Genomic DNA, 19,248 nt, shown 5'->3' on the forward strand with positions numbered 1-19,248 from the left:
CAAAGGATATAAGCAGTCAGTGGGAAAGTAAATCAGTTATAAATTAATATTGCATTTTAGAAATGAATATCATGGTTGTAAGTTATAATACAGAGCGTTAATAATATGTCATGAAATGAATTAAGTCAGAAGTGAAACAGTCGGCAGGAACAAGAAATATATGTGTGAAAAGGAATAACTGCGGGCAGATTGCACAGCTGTCCTAAGAGATTACAGAAGTATTTTTGTTTTGTACCACACAACGGCAACTGTGACACGGCTCTCCATGTGGTCTCCATTCCTCTTCATGTCTGCGTGTTATTGTTCCATCAATGCAGCCTACAGGTGGAAGGAGTGGAGGAGATGGTTCAGTTAGTACAAGATGTTACAGGGTTCAGAGACACATTGGGAGAGATTCATAGAAACAAGCGAAAAGGAAACCTTGAGGAGTTTCTTAAAAGGTCAAGTCACTGTTTTACTTTTCCAACCTGTTATTAGTGTGTTTGCATTGGCAACATGTTTTTATTAGATTTTTGTGTGCCTAAGTGTGCTTTAAATAGTTAATAAATTGTGCTTTGGTTTGATTTGTCCAAGCAGATCTCTCCTCCACAACTGCTCTCTAAACACACTTTTTTTTTCCTTTAGCCCCTCACCAACAACTTAAGTGTTCTAATATTCAACACTGCCACACTAGTTATACAACCTCTATTAAATCCCCTGCCTACAACTGTTAGCTGGGTTCACACAGAGTTTTTTGCAGGCGGAAATTCTGCCTAAAAATTCAGTTTCCTCTCCCTGCACGCCAATTTTCGCAGTGTTTTTCGCGGCGTTTTTCACCCGCGGCCATTGAGCGCCGCGGGCATAAAACTCAGCGAAATACACTTTCTCTGCCTTCCATTTATGTCAATGGGAGGTCAGAGGCATAAACGCCTAAAGATAGGGCATGTCCCTTCTTTCTCCCGCGAGACGGTTTTAAAACTCGTGGGAAAAAGACGCCTCCGCCTCCCATTGAAATCAATGGCAGCCATTTTCGGGACGTTTTTGATGAGTTTTTCGGCACGGTTTCCGTGTCAAATAACTCGTCAAAAAACTCTGTGTGAACCCAGCCTTAGAGGTCCTTTCCACTTCACAGGCACTTCATGTCCCCTTCTCCCATATCATACCATACCTCATCTTCTATTAATTAATTGTTATGTGTCTTTTTTCTGTAATAGATGCGACAAGTGAAGAAAAAAGGAGGAGGGAGACGGTGGCGCTCCTCTGAGGCGATGTCGTCTTATGTACGGTTAGTACAGTTTGGAAATTGGTCTTGTACCAAAAGACTCAGAAAAAAGCTTTTTCTCTGGTAGTGGGCACACCACCAGAAAATCCTGCAGCCGTGAGTCTCTATGCTATCGGTATATGCTGGCAGCCACCTACTGCGATCCCTGGAAGGATAAATCCTTGTCGTGTGGATAAGATTGTACGCAAGGGAAAAAAAATAAAGAAAAAGTTAATGCAGTCTCTTGGTAACGGCGCCAGGCTTTTGCACTTACTAGCCTGGCGCCTTTACCAAGAGACTGCATGAACTTTTTCTTAATTTCCCCTTGCCTACAATTTCTTCTGTAATAACAATGACAAACTGACATAAAAACCATAGTAATAAATAAGTTACATTAATTGCAAAATACTGCCACTTTAACTAGTTACCTTGACACCTCTTACAACATTCCCCAGGAACCTCTTCTTGTAAAGCACAAGTTAACTTGGGGCAAGATACTCGTATACAATTCACATTACCGTTCTGCAGAAGAAAGCACAGATTGTACAGTATTAAAATACCCAATACATTTTTATATCCCTAAGGTCCCATGCACACGACCGTATTCTTCATTCATCCGTAAATACTGTCCGTAAATACGGATCCATAGTCAATTGTGGTCATCCATAAATCATCTGCATTTACGGAAGGGTGTCAGTAAACACGGTCCGTATTGCATCCGTAATGCATCTGTATTTATGGATCTACTAAAAAACAGGGAGGAATCTAGGGTAATCCCATGGTGTTGCATAGCAATGCTTCCATAATTACAGACAGCTACGGATGCACATCCTGAGCCGTCCGTAAGTACGAAAGTGCCCATAGACTTCTTGTCTGTGCCGTAATTCCAGTAAAAATAAATTACATGTTCTATCATTTCTACGACACGGACACCCATCCGTAAAAATACGGAAAGGTGTCCGTAGCCCATAGAAATGAATGGATCTATAAGTACGGTCTGTAATTACGGATGAAAAATATGGTCATGTGCATGGGGCCCGAGAGAACAGCTTTTGTGTTAAGTAGGAGCCTAAAACCAAAAGGTACATCCTACTAGACATCATAGATTTCTTCCCTTAAAGGGAAGGTGTCATGATTTATTTTTTTTATCATATTGCTTTTAATATATTTTCAAAAATTTTATTTAATTGTGTTCTCATGTTTTACTTTCTAATGTATTCTTACTTTTACTTCTCTATGGGGGCTGCCATTTTATTTTTCATCTCTGTATGTGTCGATTAACGACACATACAGAGATGCTATATGGCACATACAACCCCATAGAGAATGTGAACGGGAGCCGTTCCATTCTCAGTTGCGTGCGCCGTCTGTGTGGGAACGGTGCATGCGCCGCTCCCACACAGACCAAAACGAAGCTCGTTTGTAGAGCGAAATCTGGCGCCATTTTCATGTGGACCGGAAGCCGCTGCCGGACAGTAAGATGACGACATCCGTCCGCGGCTTCTGGCCATATGTTCAACGAAGCGAAGGCGCAAGGAAGAGAAGCGTAGAACAGAGGAGGCGGCGGCAGGAGAAGGTAATTTATGTTCGTGTATGATGTGTGCATTATGTTCGTGTATGTTCGTGTGATACTGTCTGCTGAGCCCTGTATCTAATCCTCCTAGCACTGTGCCGTCACTCAGAAAATGGCGGCACACAGTGTAGGAGGTTTGAAGACATTGAAACTCTTCCTTCTCCTGGCACTAGCCCGAAGAAGGGCCACCCCAAATTTGCAGCATAAATCAATGAGGTTGCTTTACCAAAGTGACCATGCTGCAATTTTGGGAACTGCTCCCTCTAGTGGCCAGCACATGGAAATTTAATAAATTAGAATCTAATTTATAATATTTCCTGAATTGTGAAAAAATAAAAATAAATTAAAACAATGTGTAATCACTTAAATACTAATTGTTTATCTGAAAAAAACACATTTCCTTTAATAGAAAAGTATGGTACATACAGAACTAAAGTTGAAAACTACCTTGCACATACAGCTTTCACACGAATCACCATTGCCTTTAAAGGTGACACCATTTGGTATAATGTCACCTTCAAGATCGCAGGCTGAACAATCTGGACAGCACGAACCACGTTTCACTCCATGAGTACAGGTTTGTGGACAAAGTACAGCATCAGTACACCTCACTTCACCATCCTGAGGATCAGGGAAAGAGGGAGCAGTCAAAAATAACAGAAAACAAGCAATTTATTTCAAAAGGCGCTAGAATTACTAGAATTTATATTCACTGACTATAGAAGCAACGAAAGTCAAAGATGGAGCCTCACTTTTTGAAAGATGAGAAAAAAATGAGGTTTATTAAAGCAAAAATGATTGTTGTACTATGTCAGCCAATCAACAGGACATGCTGTTACATACATAATTGATCCAATAAAAGGATTACAAAGTATTACAAATCATAATTAAAAGGGTTATGTGAGGACCGAGCAGTACTCACTGCAGCATGTGCGTACACTGCTAATATACATTCCTGTCCCCCTTCGAGCAGACTCTATGTAATCTCTGTACTACTGCTACAGCAGTTACATAGAGTACAGCGGGGCCGATCACATGACGAAGTGTCGTGTCGTCATGAAGAAAGACTGTGCCACTGGACTTCTGATCCCGCGCCAGCGCTATAAAAATCTATTAAAATCTCCTAATCAGCGCGACCGGGGATCGAAATGTATATTAGTAGTGTAGAGAGTACACTGATAATAATTGTCACCCCTTTAATAATCTAAGCAGATGTGACTGCTTCTTTTAGTGATGTCAATAACAAAATAATCCTTCTAAATAGGCATGGAAGAACTGCATCAAAACGAAACTGTGTTTACAAGGACTATCATTTTTCGCTCTCAATACTGACCTGACATATGCAGTGGTGGCAACCATCGGTGGTGGTAATGTTCTGGCCAGGTAACAAGGGAATCCCATGAAAGTCACACACTAGGAGTAATAACGGGAACAACTTTGACTTCTAATGATGTTTTATTTCTAGAATATATTATTGAAATGCTAAAGTGTGTCTATTTACATTTTATAGCATAAGCATTACAAATAACAGTATATATCATTTGGACAGGTAGTCTTCATTTTTAGAAGTAGCAATATGTATACCTAGGATTCTTTGGAGTAGTTCAGTTAAATTGAACCTTACTTGCAAGTTTCAGAGACTACACTTTTGTTGATTTCATTTCCACAATAATGATTAAGTAAAATAAATTTTAACTGTCAGGAAAAAAGCAGAAAGGCCCCTATTTGTCGGAAAACGAGACAAAAGCCTCCATCACAAAATATAATGTCAAGTCTAAGCGTGTATTCACATCAGCGTCAGCATTTCGTTCATCGGTTCCATTCCTTTCCTTTGGAGGAACTGATGAACAGAACGTCAAATGGAAACCATAGCTTCCGTTTGCATTACCATTGATTTCAATGGTAATGCTTCTGTTGCAATTGGTTTCCGTTTGTTTCCGTTCCGTAAGGTTCCGTTATTTTAGCGGAAACAATAACGTAGTTGACTAGAAACATCTTTTTTTGTGCATTAAACGTCTGGGATACCCAATTCTGGTCTGTTACTGGAGTAGTGTGGTTGTCAATTACAGACACACTCCCAATCTTGATCGTGCAGGCACAACAGGAAACTATATCCGGCCAATGACGTACATGTACGTCATTTTGTGGTAAAGGGCTAGTTTATTAAATATATAAATAAAGCATAAGGTATATTTTAAATTAACTAATTGATGTGGTTGTACAACTTAATTATTAAATGTTGTTGAAGCTGTTAAAGCTTGCCATTTTTAAACATCTACTTTAATTGAAGATTTACCTGGGCAGGTGGGGCAACACTGGCCATGTGTGGGTACTGGATTGCTGCAAGCAGCTACCGGGCATTGCACAGGCAAACATCGTACTAGATTATTCTACAAAAAAATAGGAAAAAATTAAGTGAGGGAAGAAAAATCCAAGATATAGTTATATCACACTAAATATTACTCTATGTATATGCTCACACGTTCTAGTATGCTTGGTGTTAAGATTTGGCCTCTTTGAAAAGTGGATTATTAGTCGACGGAACCCTTGCAAAACGGAGACAAACGAAAACCATTTGCACCGGATCCGTGACCATTGAAATCAATGGTGATGCAAACGAAAACCTATGGTTACCGTTTGTTTCAGTCAGGGTTCCGTTCTGATGGAAAGCTCTGACGGCACGCCTGAACAGAGCCCTGACGCAAATGTGAAGGATATTGTATACTACTGACAAAGCTACAGGGACCTATAGATATATCCCATCCATAGTGAAGATTTATGGTATGTTCACACGACAGCGTCCGTAACGGCTGAAATTACGTGGATGTTTCCGCCTGAAAACATCCCCGTAATTTCAGCCGTAACGGCATGTGCAGGCGCTTGAACGCCGCGTCCATTACGGACGTAATTGGCACTGCTATTCATTGGAGTCAATGAATAACGGCTCCAATTACGGCCAAAGAAGTGACAGGTCACTTCTTTGACGCGGGCGTCTATTTACGCGCCGTCATTTGACAGCGGCGCGTAAATATACGCCTCGTGTGAACAGACAAACGTCTGCCCATTGCTTTCAATGGGCAGATGTTTGTCAATGCTATTGAGGCGCTATTTTCGGACGTAATTCGGGGCAAAAACGCCCAAATTACGTCCGTAATTAGTGCGTGTGAACATACCCTTATACATAAGGCTATGTTCACATATGCATCATGACTTTCGTTCAAAAGTAAAACCACGGCGCAGTGTCGAGTCCATTGGATGGTGCCTCTGATGGCAGTGTGAACAGAGATTAAAATACACAAACAACCAATCCCTGCTGCAGTCCCCCTCAACCAGATGGTGACAAAATGTAGAAATTCTTTGTGAACCCATTTAAAAGATCCTCTGACAATAAGCGTCATATATGAAGCATTGATAAGGTATAACTAACGTTGACCCCACCAAAAATATAGTATTATTGTTAACTCTATATGAAAGAACTACTATTAGTGACACCTTTCTTACTCACAGCTATAAACTGTTTTATTTTATAAGAAGGAGTGAGGCCAGTACAGTGTGTGTGTGTCACAAAGCTAGAGGAACGAGCTCTAAGAGTATGTTCACATGGCAACGCCAATTACGTCTGAAATTACGTAGCTGTTTTCAGGCGAAAACAGCTCCTGAATTTCAGACGTTTTGACAAGTGCACGCGTTTTTCGCGGCGTCTTTTATGGACGTAATTGGAGCTGGTTTTCATTGGAGTCAATGAAAAACGGCTCTAATTACGTCCCAAGAAGTGACATGCACTTCTTTGAGGCGGGCGTCTTTTTACACGCCGTCTTTTGACAGCGGCGCGTAAAAAAAAAGCCTGTCTGCACAGAACACTGTAAGACCCATTGAATTCAATGGGCAGATGTTTGCAGACGGTTTGGAGACGTTTTTTCAGGCATAATTCGAGGCGTGTGAACATACCCTAACTGGGTCAGCAGCGGGCGGTGTGAACCCTCCTTGTCACCAAGGGATTTTACTTGGGGCTACTCCAGGGAGCGGAGTTTAAGGGAATCCTGGTCTTCACCCTTTAACCCCTGTATAGGGATGTGGACTTCACAGCAGGGGAACCCCAAGTCGCTAAAACTTATCTTCTGTACCAATATCTTGCTAAACTATGCTTTATCTTTTTCTTTTGACAAAATGACCAGACTGTTGTTTTAGTTTCTTTAATAATTGAATAAAGGACTTCCGGTTCCGGCGCTGACATGTGAGGAGGGTGCAGAGAACGCTCCGTGCTAGATTGACCAAAATAAATCGACTAACACAGCATCCACGATCGAAATCCGGTATTAAATCTTACCTCAGCCCCAGCATCAGTCTGAGGGGAAGAACGGAGCAGCCAGGTGATAAATAAGTCCGGTAATCGGAGGAAACAGACGGAAGCGCAGCATCAGCCCGGCGCTCCCGCGTGATCACTCCCGACATCGCCAGACGGAACAAGACAGAGTCGGAGGCATCTCCCTCGCCATATGTAGAGGTACGGCACCAGGGAGCGAACACAGGGGAAAATTCACGCCACGCAAGCCAGTACATAACGGCTCTGAGGAAAGAGGAGGAGACGAGGCATCCACTGGAAAAAGTCGGGCGCCATTTTGCAGCATGGCCGGGGGCATGACGCAGCGGTATTAGAGAATAAGGCAGACGGCTGAATAATCGATCAGTGTCGGGGGAGTCAGAAGGAATACCGGTGATAGCCCCAGTGAAAACACTCTCAACACGGTCAGACAGAGGCAAGTGAAAAGCAGATTATAACAGGAGCTAAAAGAAGGGAAAGCAGTGACCAGCAAAAGAAAATAATCATACTGTGTATAGACAGTTACACATAAGCGCTGCTGAAAGGTGCATAGAGATCGACTGTGGGGAGACAGAAGCCATTTTAGGATACAATCCCGCCTCCCAAGAAGCCTCTTTTGGTTATTGTGACCAGGTCAAGAGCTAAAGGGCGCGCAAGTACCTCGGGGAACAAGATGCCGCCAGTAACCCGCAAAGATAAACAGCCCACAGGACATTCATCCTCAGAACACGAGGATCAATTATCGGATGATGATGGGATGGGAACAGCTTCTGGCGCGGCAATGACACCAGTGATCGATTACAAAAAATTGGCCAGGGAAGTGGCTAAGCGTATAACGCCGGATATACAGGACACGCTAGCAAATACGATAGCGGCCTCATTGCAGCAATTTCAAAGCGAGCTCACTCAGCATGGGGCACGGTTGGATGAAGTGGAACAACGTATCTCAATGCTTGAAGACGAAGCCGCAGACACGCACGGGACACTTCAGGAGCTGATGGAAGAGAAGCAGAGGATGGCCCTCAAAATAGACGACTTGGAGAACAGGTCACGGAGAAACAATTTACGCATAGTAGGTCTTCCAGAAAACATACCAGTTGCACAGCTGAAACGAATATGCGAGTATGACTTGCCAAAAATGCTGAACATGAACGGGCCGTGCAAGGTTGAAAGAGCACATCGAGTGGGGCCAGAAAGACAACAGCAGCAGTCACAAGCAGGAGCTGGAAAGAGAGCCAGACAAGTCATAGTAAGATATCTGGACTATTCTGACAAAGAAGCCCTACTAAGAGCCTATAAAATGCGGCAGGGACCGGCGAAGCTAAATGGAGTACCAATCATGATATTTGGGGATTATTCAGCTGAGGTGTCCAAAAAGCGCAAACAATTCAGCAAGATATGTACCGCTTTTTATAACAAGGGATTGAAATTCCAACTCCAATATCCGGCGATATTGAAAGTTACAACGCCAAGCGGAACCTTGCAGATCTACACCGATCATCGAGAAGCTGAAGAAGTTTTCAAGGACTTGTTGCAGGAGGATCTATCACGGAAGGGGACAAGGTCAACGTCAGAGAAGGAGATGCCAGCACAAGTCCAAACCCCGTCAATGAAAAGTCAACCACCAAGGGAAAAAAGAATGACGCAGACTCCACGAGTAGTGAAATAAAACACCAGGACTATAATTTGATGAGACTTTGGAGACTGGCCTGTTTAAGTGATACGGGTAGAAGATGGGTGAGCATGACAGATGGCTCATCTGAATATTCACAAATATGAAGGGTGTCGGGGGTGGGATTGACTCCTGGGGGAGGTGATATGTAATGTTGTTATGTGGTCGGAGGATAGAATCTATTTGGTCAGGAAAGCGGGAGAAAGCACTGTGTTAGAAAAAAGTGAAGTTTTGAAAATAATGGGTGCGGGAAGGCAAGGGACCCTTGGGGATAGAAGGGAAAGTTATGGGATTGTTAGAAGTTTTGGTTTTACATCAAAGGACAGAAGATTAATAATATACAAAGCAACCACAAGGGAGCTAATTAGTAGTAAAATTATCAACACAATTTGCAGGTTTTGGTTGATAATAGGAGTGGGATTAAGAGATATGCATGGTCAACATAGCTCAATGTTGTTAGTTGTTTTATGAGAATAATAACATGGAACGTTAAAGGATTGCTGTCCCCCCATAAGAGAGCCATGGTATTGAGACATTTGCATTCACTAAAAGTTGATATAGCTCTGCTTCAAGAGACGCATCTGGAAGATAAGGACTTTTTCCGTATGAGAAAATGGTGGGTAGGAGAAGTCTATGGGTCAGCTGCAGTTAAAAAAAAAAATGGAGTGATGATCCTAATACATAAAAATTTAACATCCACAACACGCTCACAGTATGCAGACAAGGAGGGACGCATAATACAGCTCTTACTGGACACACCGGCGGGGGAAATAAGCATATATGACATATACGCCCCCAACACAAGCAACCGTGCGTTCTTCCAAGAACTGCAGGATAAAATTCTGGCGGACACAAATGTACTGAAAATAGTGGGGGGGGATTTTAACTCGGTAATGGATCCGGCTGAAGACAGGCAACGAAATCCCCTCGCACAATCTCTTGCAACGGACGACATCCTGCCGAACTTTACACAAGCCACAATGCTGGGGGATAGCTGGAGGCATATGAATCCAGATGGTAGAGAGTACACTTACTTTTCGTCACAACATAAATCATGGTCAAGATTGGACTATATTTTTTTGAGCCCACACTTGATACAGAGATTGGAGCAGGTGGACATAAAAAATATGGTCATCTCAGATCATGCTCCAATGAGCATAATGCTGACTGACACATACCCTAAAGGGGGGGATTTCATTTGGAGATTTCCGACAGTGCTAGCAAATGAGGAAGGATTCCAAGAGCTATTGAGAGGTTGGTGGTTAGAATATGACGGGGACAACGCGACACACAGAACAGAATATGCATTATACTGGGAAACAGCGAAGGCGGTACTGAGAGGGAGGATCATGGCTTATGCTGCATTTAAAAAGAAGCAAACGTTTCAGAAATATAAGGAATACAGTGATGGTCTAAGGGGGGCATATTCCAGCTTTCAGAAAGACCCGAAGCCAGACAAACAGAGACAGTGGGTAGAAGCCAAGAGATTGTTCGAGGAGTGGCTAGACAAAAAGGAGAAATATGGCAGATCAATTTACGAGGCGGAGCTTTTTAGGTTTGGAAATAAGGCAGGGAGGCTGCTAGCAGGATTATCAAGAGGCTTTCGGCCGCGCTCACATATCACAAAGTTAAAAGATCATACTGAGCAGATGCACACGGATCCTAGGAAAATAAACGACATTTTGAAATCCTATTATCAGACATTATATAAAGAAGGACAGACGACAAACACTACACAAGGAGACCAGTTGCTTGATGGGTTAGATATGCCAACTTTGAGCACAGATCAATTAGACAATCTTAATACGCCAATTACTATGGAAGAGCTACAAATGGCAATTAAGGGATTACCAAGAGGTAAAGCTCCGGGACCAGATGGATACCCGGCAGAGTTCTACAAAATAATGATAGAACAAATAACACCAACATTATTATCCTATTTTAACTCGTTGATGCAGGGAACCCACATACCAGCAGCGGCAAATATGGCGTACATAAAGGTATTACCCAAAACAGGAAAAGATCTTTCGCAACCGGGTTCGTACAGACCCATATCACTAATAAACCAGGACCTTAAATTAATATCAAAGATAATGGCAAATAGATTGGCGGTCTTGATGCCTCAGTTGGTGGGAACATCACAAGTGGGCTTTATCAAGGGTAGAGCTGCAGTCACTAACATCAGAAAGGTCCTGGGAGTGATGGATGAGATTAAAACTAGGCCATTGTCATGTGACCAATCAGCTCTGGTGGTCATAGATGCAGAAAAAGCCTTCGACAATGTTGAATGGCGATGGCTAAACATGGTCCTGGACAAGTTTAATGTAAAAGGGAACTTCAGACAGTATCTGAGAGCATTGTATACGGAACCTACCGCAGCAGTTTGCACGCCGGGATTCAGGTCATCGACATTCGCATTACAGAAGGGTACGCGACAGGGATGCCCCTTATCGCCGTTGCTATTTGATCTGGCGTTGGAACCCCTTATTAAGATCTTAGAAGGTGATGAGTTATATTCGGGGATACACATAGGGGATAAGGAAGTGAAGTCAGCAGTATTTGCAGATGATATTCTTCTGTTTATGTCAAAGCCCAATCTACACTTACAGAAGGTCTTTGACCTGATTAGGTATTATGGTTCTTTTGCGGGGCTTAGGATTAATCCGGCAAAGTGTGAGTTGCTGAGATTATCACAACATAATCATAGGGAAAACATAGAAATTCAAAAAACAGGTATCAAGGTAGCGACATCACACATAACATACCTAGGGATTAAGATAGGGCAAACGGCAGAAACTCTGTATAAACTCAATTACAAACCGCTTTTCCAGAAAATAACTAATGAACTTATCAGATGGGCAAATTTGCCCCTTTCGCTATTTGGTAGATGTCATCTGGTTAAGATGATATCTTTTGCAAGACTGTTGTATCCACTCCAGACATTGCCCATTTTATTGAAACATAAGGATGTGAAGGACTTTAATACTAAAATATCGAAGTTTATTTGGGCAAATAAGAGACCCAGAATCGCAATGGCGAAATTACAAGGCTATCACTGGCAAGGCGGGATAAATATACCACACTTAAGGGGATACAATATAGCCAGCTTATTTAGACATGTGGCGGACTGGCTGCAGCATTCTAGTCACTATTCAAATTACGAGTTGGATAAGGCACTGGCGGGACCTCATGATCTCGTCTCTTTACTACATACTAGACTAACAGCGCTTCCTAGACATGTAAAGGGATCAGTGCTACTGAGAGATACTATAATGTGCTGGAAGGAGGTGAGGAAAAAGATGGGGCTGTCATATCAGTTATCCAAATATCTACCACTATGGTCACACATAGAATTTCCAGCGGGGCAATCGAGCTCTCTATTCACAGCATGGAAACAAAGGGGAATTGAGACAGTAGGCAATGTACTTCATGCTACGGAGGCCAGATTATATACATTACCGGAATTAGTAGAGAAATTTGAAATTTCCCCGAACCATTTCCTTCAGTATTTACAAGTTAAATCGTTCTGCACAAAACTGGTAAGGAATTTGGAATCAGAAATTACAAATAATGCATTTGATGAGGTGATTGGAGATGAGACACATAGGACGTCACTGTCGATGCTTTACAAAACAATAAGAGAATTGTACATCCGAGTAGCTCCGAGAGACCAGTTTGCATACTGGAGACGCACCTTGAACATGCAAGACGTTAAAAGTCCTCTTTTGGAGGGCTGGAAGGTAGTGAGGAAATGTGTGGTGAATGAGGTGTGGAGAGAATCACACTTTAAATTAATGCATGCGGCAATTTATGCTTTCAATATTCCAGCAACGATAGCTAATACCAGCAGAATACATGCTTGTCCAAAATGTAGTCAATTAAATACTGATTTATACCATGGCATATGGTCATGCCCAGAGATACAAAAATTTTGGAGGAAAGTTTTAGATTATGTTCAGCTACTATGGAACAGAGAGATACCATCAGACCCTATGCTGTTGCTCTTTCATTATAAGGCGGTAGCTAGTGCAGAAGTAACAGAGATTCAGATGCATATTCCCCCACTGATGCATATAATATTTCTTGTAGCCAAAAGATGCCTGCTAAAAGGATGGATTGAAAGCAATATCCCCTCAATACACCATGTAACTCAACAAATGAGAGTCTGTATGTATTCAGATAAAGTAGAAACGACAAAACATAAGAAACAAAGAGCCTCAGGTTTTTTCAAACGATGGAGGCCATTTATAGAACAGTTGCCTGCAAGAGAGATAGGGGAACTGATGGAGAACTTCAGATATACTTCTTGGTATCTTACAGAAGATATTAAAGGTACTCTGGGAAGCTTGAAAGTGCATTGATGGAAAGGAATGAATAGAGGAAAGGAGAGGATGAAAGACCAGGGGAAGATAGTGGACAAGGAAGGGGCTTAAGTGAGGGCCAAGACAGTAGGGCATTGAGCTCAAAGAGACAGGGATATAATAAAGGATAAGCTTACTAAGGTACAAGGTCTTTAATGTGCTCAAGAAAGGGAGACAGAATATAATAAAATGATGTTAACCCAAGGAACGACAAGACCTCAAATATTGCACTGTGTACGCTCCTGCGTGAGTTAAAGAAGACATCTGTCTGAATGTAAATATACTGTTGTGTTTGAAGTGTATTATGATTGTATGAAAACCAATAAAAATGTTTTTCAAAAAAAAAATAATTGAATAAACTTTAGTGTTGATTTAATTGTATGGCTCACAGAAAGGAGCCTATTTCTAAAGGATTTCTTATAGGAACATGAGGTGGGTGCTCTATGAGCAGTTATTGGAGAACGAGGACCCCAGATGCTGTCTTTGCACAGGGGTGCTCCTATGTGTGTCCACCCCTGCTTCGTGCTTTATGTATGACTAGAGTTGCTTTGTACTTCTCCTCAGGTGTAAAGGCAATGCCTCTATATAATGGATAATATTCTTGCTGATTGCCTCTCTCTCACAAACTGAACAGAGAGGTTTCTAGGTTTCTCTGGAAATCTAATCAAATTCACCACCATTCTCTGCTCTCTAGCTTAAAAAAATAGGGATTCTGATAATTATATTATAAAATGCTGTTAAAGGGGTATTCCCAGAATTGACAGTTACCACCTATCCACAGGATAGATGATAATTGTCTGATCACTGGTGACCCCACCGCTGGAACCCTCACCGATCGTGAGAACATGGATTCCAAACCCAGAGCTTGAATGGAGCGGCCACTGGAATGGCAGTCGAATGGAGTGGCAGTCGAGCATGCACAATGCCACTCCATTCAAAGTCTATGGGAATGACGGACTTAGACTGAAGCGGCAGTGCACATCCTCGACTGCCACTTGATTCAATGCGCTCCTCTTACCAAAGTTTTCACATGTCTAATAGTTGACAGGCACTGTTTAAGCCGCAAAAGATTTCCGTTAGCTAATCTGCACTAAGCATGAAACGCTCCATATCCTCTGAGTTATTCCCACTACAGTGCACTCAATCAAACCCCATATTGTGACCAGCAAATCCATTCCATTAACAACAAGGACATGACTTGAGAAAATGGCTACCTGCTTAGGCACTTTGAACTTTAAAGCCAGCATCACACACCCATTTTTGACACCGTTTTTTGAGCCAACGCCAGAAGTGGATCCAAAAGAAAGAAAAGGTATAAAGGAAAGACTGATGGATCTCCTTTCTTTTGTGTCCACTTCTGCCTTTGGCTCAAAAAACCAAGCCAAAACCTGCATGAAAACTGTGTGTGTGACCCTGGCCTAAAGAAATAAACAATGCTGGAGTATTCTAAGGGAAATTGCACAGCAGATCTCACATTGTGTCTGTGCACTCTGGGTCCTAGGATGGTACATGCTTTGGAGATCACAAAGTGCGTCAATGATGGTGATTTGATAAGAGTTACAAGGCTTAAAAGGGTCACTCACCAAACAGGAACAGTTCACACAAGGATTGCTATGTGAAAGAAAGTAGTCTCCATTTCTGTAAGATATTCCTTCATATTCACATCCTGAAATCAACACAGTCACAAGTCAACCCTAATGGGTGTCAGATAAAAAGTATCACGATATTACCCAGCTCCATTGCTAGAAGGATTGAGTCTCACCTTGCTGGCAGATTGCACAGCATTGTCCAAGTGGGGTGTACTTCTTTATACAGGTCAATTCAGGGCAACGCTCTCTCACACACTGGACTGTTCCATTCTAACAAAAGACATACAGTATGTGTGTGTGTATTTATATATATATATATATATATATATATATATATATATATACAGTGCATATTCAACTGGGTATGGCTTAGTTATACTGCATTAAAGTATGATGGTGAAAAAAAAAGAGCAGTGAACGAGCATACCAAATAAAACAAGAAGATATGGCAATGCCAAACTGCCATGTACTTGTTATCAGCCAAAACTTTAATCAATAAATTCCACTTTGGTTTAGGAATTGCATCGAACATAGAGGAGGATTTATGAGTGATTATAATGATATGCCAATGTGGGTATGAACTTGGGGGTCTCAGTGACTGATACAATTATTGACATGTTGTTAAGTATTTTTATCATATTTTCTTCATCTAAATAGATCTAAAATGCTATGCTGATTAATTTTATAATATATCTAGTAATATATAGTGGCTGGAACTTCATTTTTCTGTTTCAGAGCTCCAAATCCCCTGCTTCTCTTCACACAGCCATAGAGTTAAATGATAAAATTCTCACTGCCTGTAACTGCTACTAGGGGGAGCTTAGAAGCAAACCGAAAACAGATTTATTATTAAAAGGGTTTTATGGCTAAGAACATTTATCACCTATCAACTTGATAGGGGAGAAATATCTGATCGCTGGGGGCCTCACTGCACTGTACTCTGTTGTCTCCATCGGCCCCTAAGACATTGAATGGAGCAACAGGATGCATGCGTGACCATCGCTCCACCCAAACTCTTCTTTACTGCAATCATGCCGTGAGGAGGAATGGAGATCCTGGGAGCTCCATTATATTGTTCGTAAGGGTCCCAGTGCAGTGGATAGGTAGTAAATGTTCTTGGTGGAAAAAACACTTTAGGTTCAATAGGAGCTGTATAAATTTATCTTCCGTACGTTCACCCTAGTAGCTAAGTTTCACTATTATTTGAAATAAAAGTCAATGCAAACATAAGAGCCTGATATCATACTTACCTTGCATGTACAAGTAGTACACAGATCTGGTTGAAACCTTTCTCCATTTCTCAGGATCTGGCCATTGTACTTGCAGTTAACACATTCTGGGCAACACTTTCCAGGTTGAGTGAAAGGATGTTCACAAGTAATTGTGTTACATATGTCAGAGATGCACTTCACAGAGCCTCCCTGATGTTAGAAAATACAATCAAGCCATGTAAAACACATACAATTTTGTTAATAAAAGAGAGGGTAGTTATATTTATTTATCCATGCATTGCACTGTAGCTTAGGGTCTTGTTCCCCCTCAGATGAGACTAGCTCTGAATGTGAACAGCTCCATTACATTTGTACATATTTGTAAATGTAATTTAAACAAAATGTTTTAAACCAAAATCAATCAACATACATAAATAGCAAAATACATATTTTAATAGGCAACTTTTCTATATGTTACCTGACAAGTACAGCTAATACATGGATCCTTCTTCCATGTGTCTCCATCCAGGTGACCATCAGAGCAACCTAAATTAAAGAAACATTGAAAAGGTTGCCAAGTATTTACAAATTTGTGCATTTTGACATCCCCAAAGCTAATGCACACTGTTAGACCCCACTAGCTGGATTTACAAGTGCCCTAAAATAAAAACTTGGTTGTATGGACGCTAATATTTGTAAAGGTGAATTTTATACTAAAATATACTAACAAAATCAATTTCATAATTTATAGTGTGAGGGTTCTTATTATTCTTCTCTATTATTTTTAACACTTGTGTAATGATGGGGGTGGGGAAACAGACAAGTGAGCCCTAATCTACCCGCCACTCAGTCCCTACTTGTACAACTGGGCGACGGTCCCTACGCTCAATAAGTGCACGACAGACAAACAGACAAGGGTACACAGAAGCTAAGGGAAATGAAGTGAACGAGCCGAGTCAAACCAGGAGTGAACGAGGTACCAAACGCAGAGCAGAAGAGTAGTGAACGAGCCGAGTCAAACCAGGAGTGTACGAGGTACCAAACGCAGAGCAGGAGAGTAGTCAGTAAGCCAGGGTCAGTATGAAGCAGGGACAAATAGTTCAAGAAGCTGCAGCAGGGCCAGGAAACCAAACGAGAAGAATCACAAGCAAGGAGGAACAGGAAAGGCAGGTATCAATAGACAAAGGGCGGGAGCTAGCTCCGTCTGGCCAGGCTGTGATAGGCTCTCCCACTCCTAAGCCTGCCATCCTGAGTGGTGGAAGATGGAGTCAGTCTCACAGACATAGAAGCAGGTGCAGACTGATTACCTATGGGCGTTGACACAGAAGCTGTGCCTGGCAGATCCTTTACGGTACCCCCCCTTTTATGAGGGGCCACCGGACCCTTTCTAGGTGGACCTGGTTTATTGGGGAAACAAAGGTGGAACCTCCTGACCAATACCCCAGCGTGAACATCCCGGGCGGGTACCCAAGTCCTCTCCTGAGGCCCATATCCTCTCCAATGGACCAGGTACTGGAGGGGGCCTTGGACCATCTTGCTGTCCACAATCTTGGCCACCTCGAATTCTACCCCCTCAGGGGTGAGAACGGGGACAGGAGGTTTCCTAGAGGGAGCCAAGGACGGGGAGCAGCGTTTAAAGAGGGAGGCATAAAACACGTTGTGTACTCAAAAAGATGGGGGCAACTCCAGTCGGAAGGAGACAGGATTGAGGACTTCAATGACCTTGTACGGCCCTATAAACCGGGGAGCAAACTTCTTGGACGGGACTTTAAGGCGCAAGTTCTTAGACGATAGCCACACCAGATCCCCGACCATAAACAAGGGGTTAGCAGAACGTCTTCTATCTGCCTGAGTTTTTTGTATGCTCTGGGACGCCTCTAGGTTCTTCTGAACCTGGGCCCAGACTGTGCACAGTTCCCGATGAACGACCTCTACCTCGGGATTGTTGGAACTACCAGGTGAAACGGAGGAGAACCGTGGATTAAACCCAAAATTACAGAAAAAGTGGGAGACCCCTGACGAGTTACTGACCCGGTTATTAAGGGAAAATTCGGCGAGGGGAATGAAGGAGACCCAATCATATTGACAGTCAGAGATACAACACCTTAAATATTGTTCTAGAGACTGATTAGTCCTCTCAGTTTGGCCATTAGTTTCAGGATGGAAGGCAGAGGAGAAGGACAGATCAATCTCCAACTTTTTACAGAAGGCTCTCCAAAACAATGTAACAAATTGTACCCCTCTGTCAGAAACAATATTGACAGGGACCCCATGGAGACGCAGGATGTGTTTGACAAACAAGGTAGCTAACGTCTTAGCATTGGGTAGTTTCTTGAGGGGCACAAAGTGGCACATCTTACTGAAGCGGTCTACTACAACCCACACCACCGACTTGCCTTGAGATGGAGGCAAATCGGTGATAAAATCCATGGAGATATGGGTCCAAGGTCTCTGGGGAATGGGCAAAGAACGTAGTAAGCCCGCTGGTCGGGACCTGGGAGTCTTGGACCTAGCACAAACGTCACAAGCGGCGACGTAGGCCTTAACGTCTTTAGGCAACCCAGGCCACCAATAGTTTCTGGCAATGAGGTGCTTGGTACCCAGGATGCCTGGATGACCAGATAGTGCGGAGTCATGATTTTCCCTAAGTACCCTTAGCCGGAATTGCAGGGGAACAAACAGCTTGTTCTCAGGAAGGTTCCTGGGAGCTGAACCTTGATCAGCCGCAATTTCAGAGACTAAATCAGAATCAATAGAGGAAATGATTATACCTGGAGGCAAAATACAAGCAGGATCTTCCTCCGAAGGAGGGCTGGCCATGAAGCTACGCGACAGTGCATCAGCCTTAATATTTTTAGACCCAGCCCTATAGGTAACCAAAAAGTTGAATCTGGTAAAAAATAACGCCCATCGAGCTTGTCTCGGGTTTAGCCTCCGGGCAGATTCTAGGAAAACCAGATTCTTGTGGTCGGTAAGGACCGTTACCTGGTGCCTAGCCCCCTCCAGGAAGTGGCGCCACTCTTCAAATGCCCATTTAATGGCTAAGAGTTCGCGGTTGCCAATATCATAGTTACTCTCAGTGGGCGAAAACTTCCTGGAGAAGTAGGCACAGGGACGGAGATGGGTGAGAGACCTGGTACCCTGGGACAAGACAGCCCCCACTCCCACCTCGGACGCGTCAACCTCCACGATAAATGGCTCCATTTGGTTGGACTGAACCAGCACTGGGGCCGAGATAAAGCACTTTTTAAGGATCTCAAAAGCCTGGACAGCCTCAGGAG

General features: G+C 42.7%; 1 protein-coding gene across 1 annotated transcript in view; it reads right to left on the bottom strand.

The window, feature by feature from the left end:
• KCP (kielin cysteine rich BMP regulator) overlaps positions 1 to 19,248 on the bottom strand; it is a 185,790-nt gene that overhangs the window by 65,668 nt on the left and 100,874 nt on the right. Inside the window, exons 10-18 of the mRNA XM_075859420.1 lie at positions 16,446 to 16,513; positions 16,007 to 16,177; positions 14,930 to 15,026; positions 14,751 to 14,833; positions 5,110 to 5,203; positions 4,147 to 4,226; positions 3,261 to 3,434; positions 1,669 to 1,762; positions 236 to 318 (exon numbers count right to left, since the gene is read on the bottom strand). Of these exons, the coding sequence (XP_075715535.1) occupies positions 236 to 318; positions 1,669 to 1,762; positions 3,261 to 3,434; positions 4,147 to 4,226; positions 5,110 to 5,203; positions 14,751 to 14,833; positions 14,930 to 15,026; positions 16,007 to 16,177; positions 16,446 to 16,513 (944 nt within the window). The remainder of the gene's footprint in view (positions 1 to 235; positions 319 to 1,668; positions 1,763 to 3,260; positions 3,435 to 4,146; positions 4,227 to 5,109; positions 5,204 to 14,750; positions 14,834 to 14,929; positions 15,027 to 16,006; positions 16,178 to 16,445; positions 16,514 to 19,248) is intronic.

This window comes from Rhinoderma darwinii, chromosome 3, assembly GCF_050947455.1.
Source record: "Rhinoderma darwinii isolate aRhiDar2 chromosome 3, aRhiDar2.hap1, whole genome shotgun sequence".
Classification (NCBI taxonomy): Eukaryota; Metazoa; Chordata; class Amphibia; order Anura; family Rhinodermatidae; genus Rhinoderma; species Rhinoderma darwinii.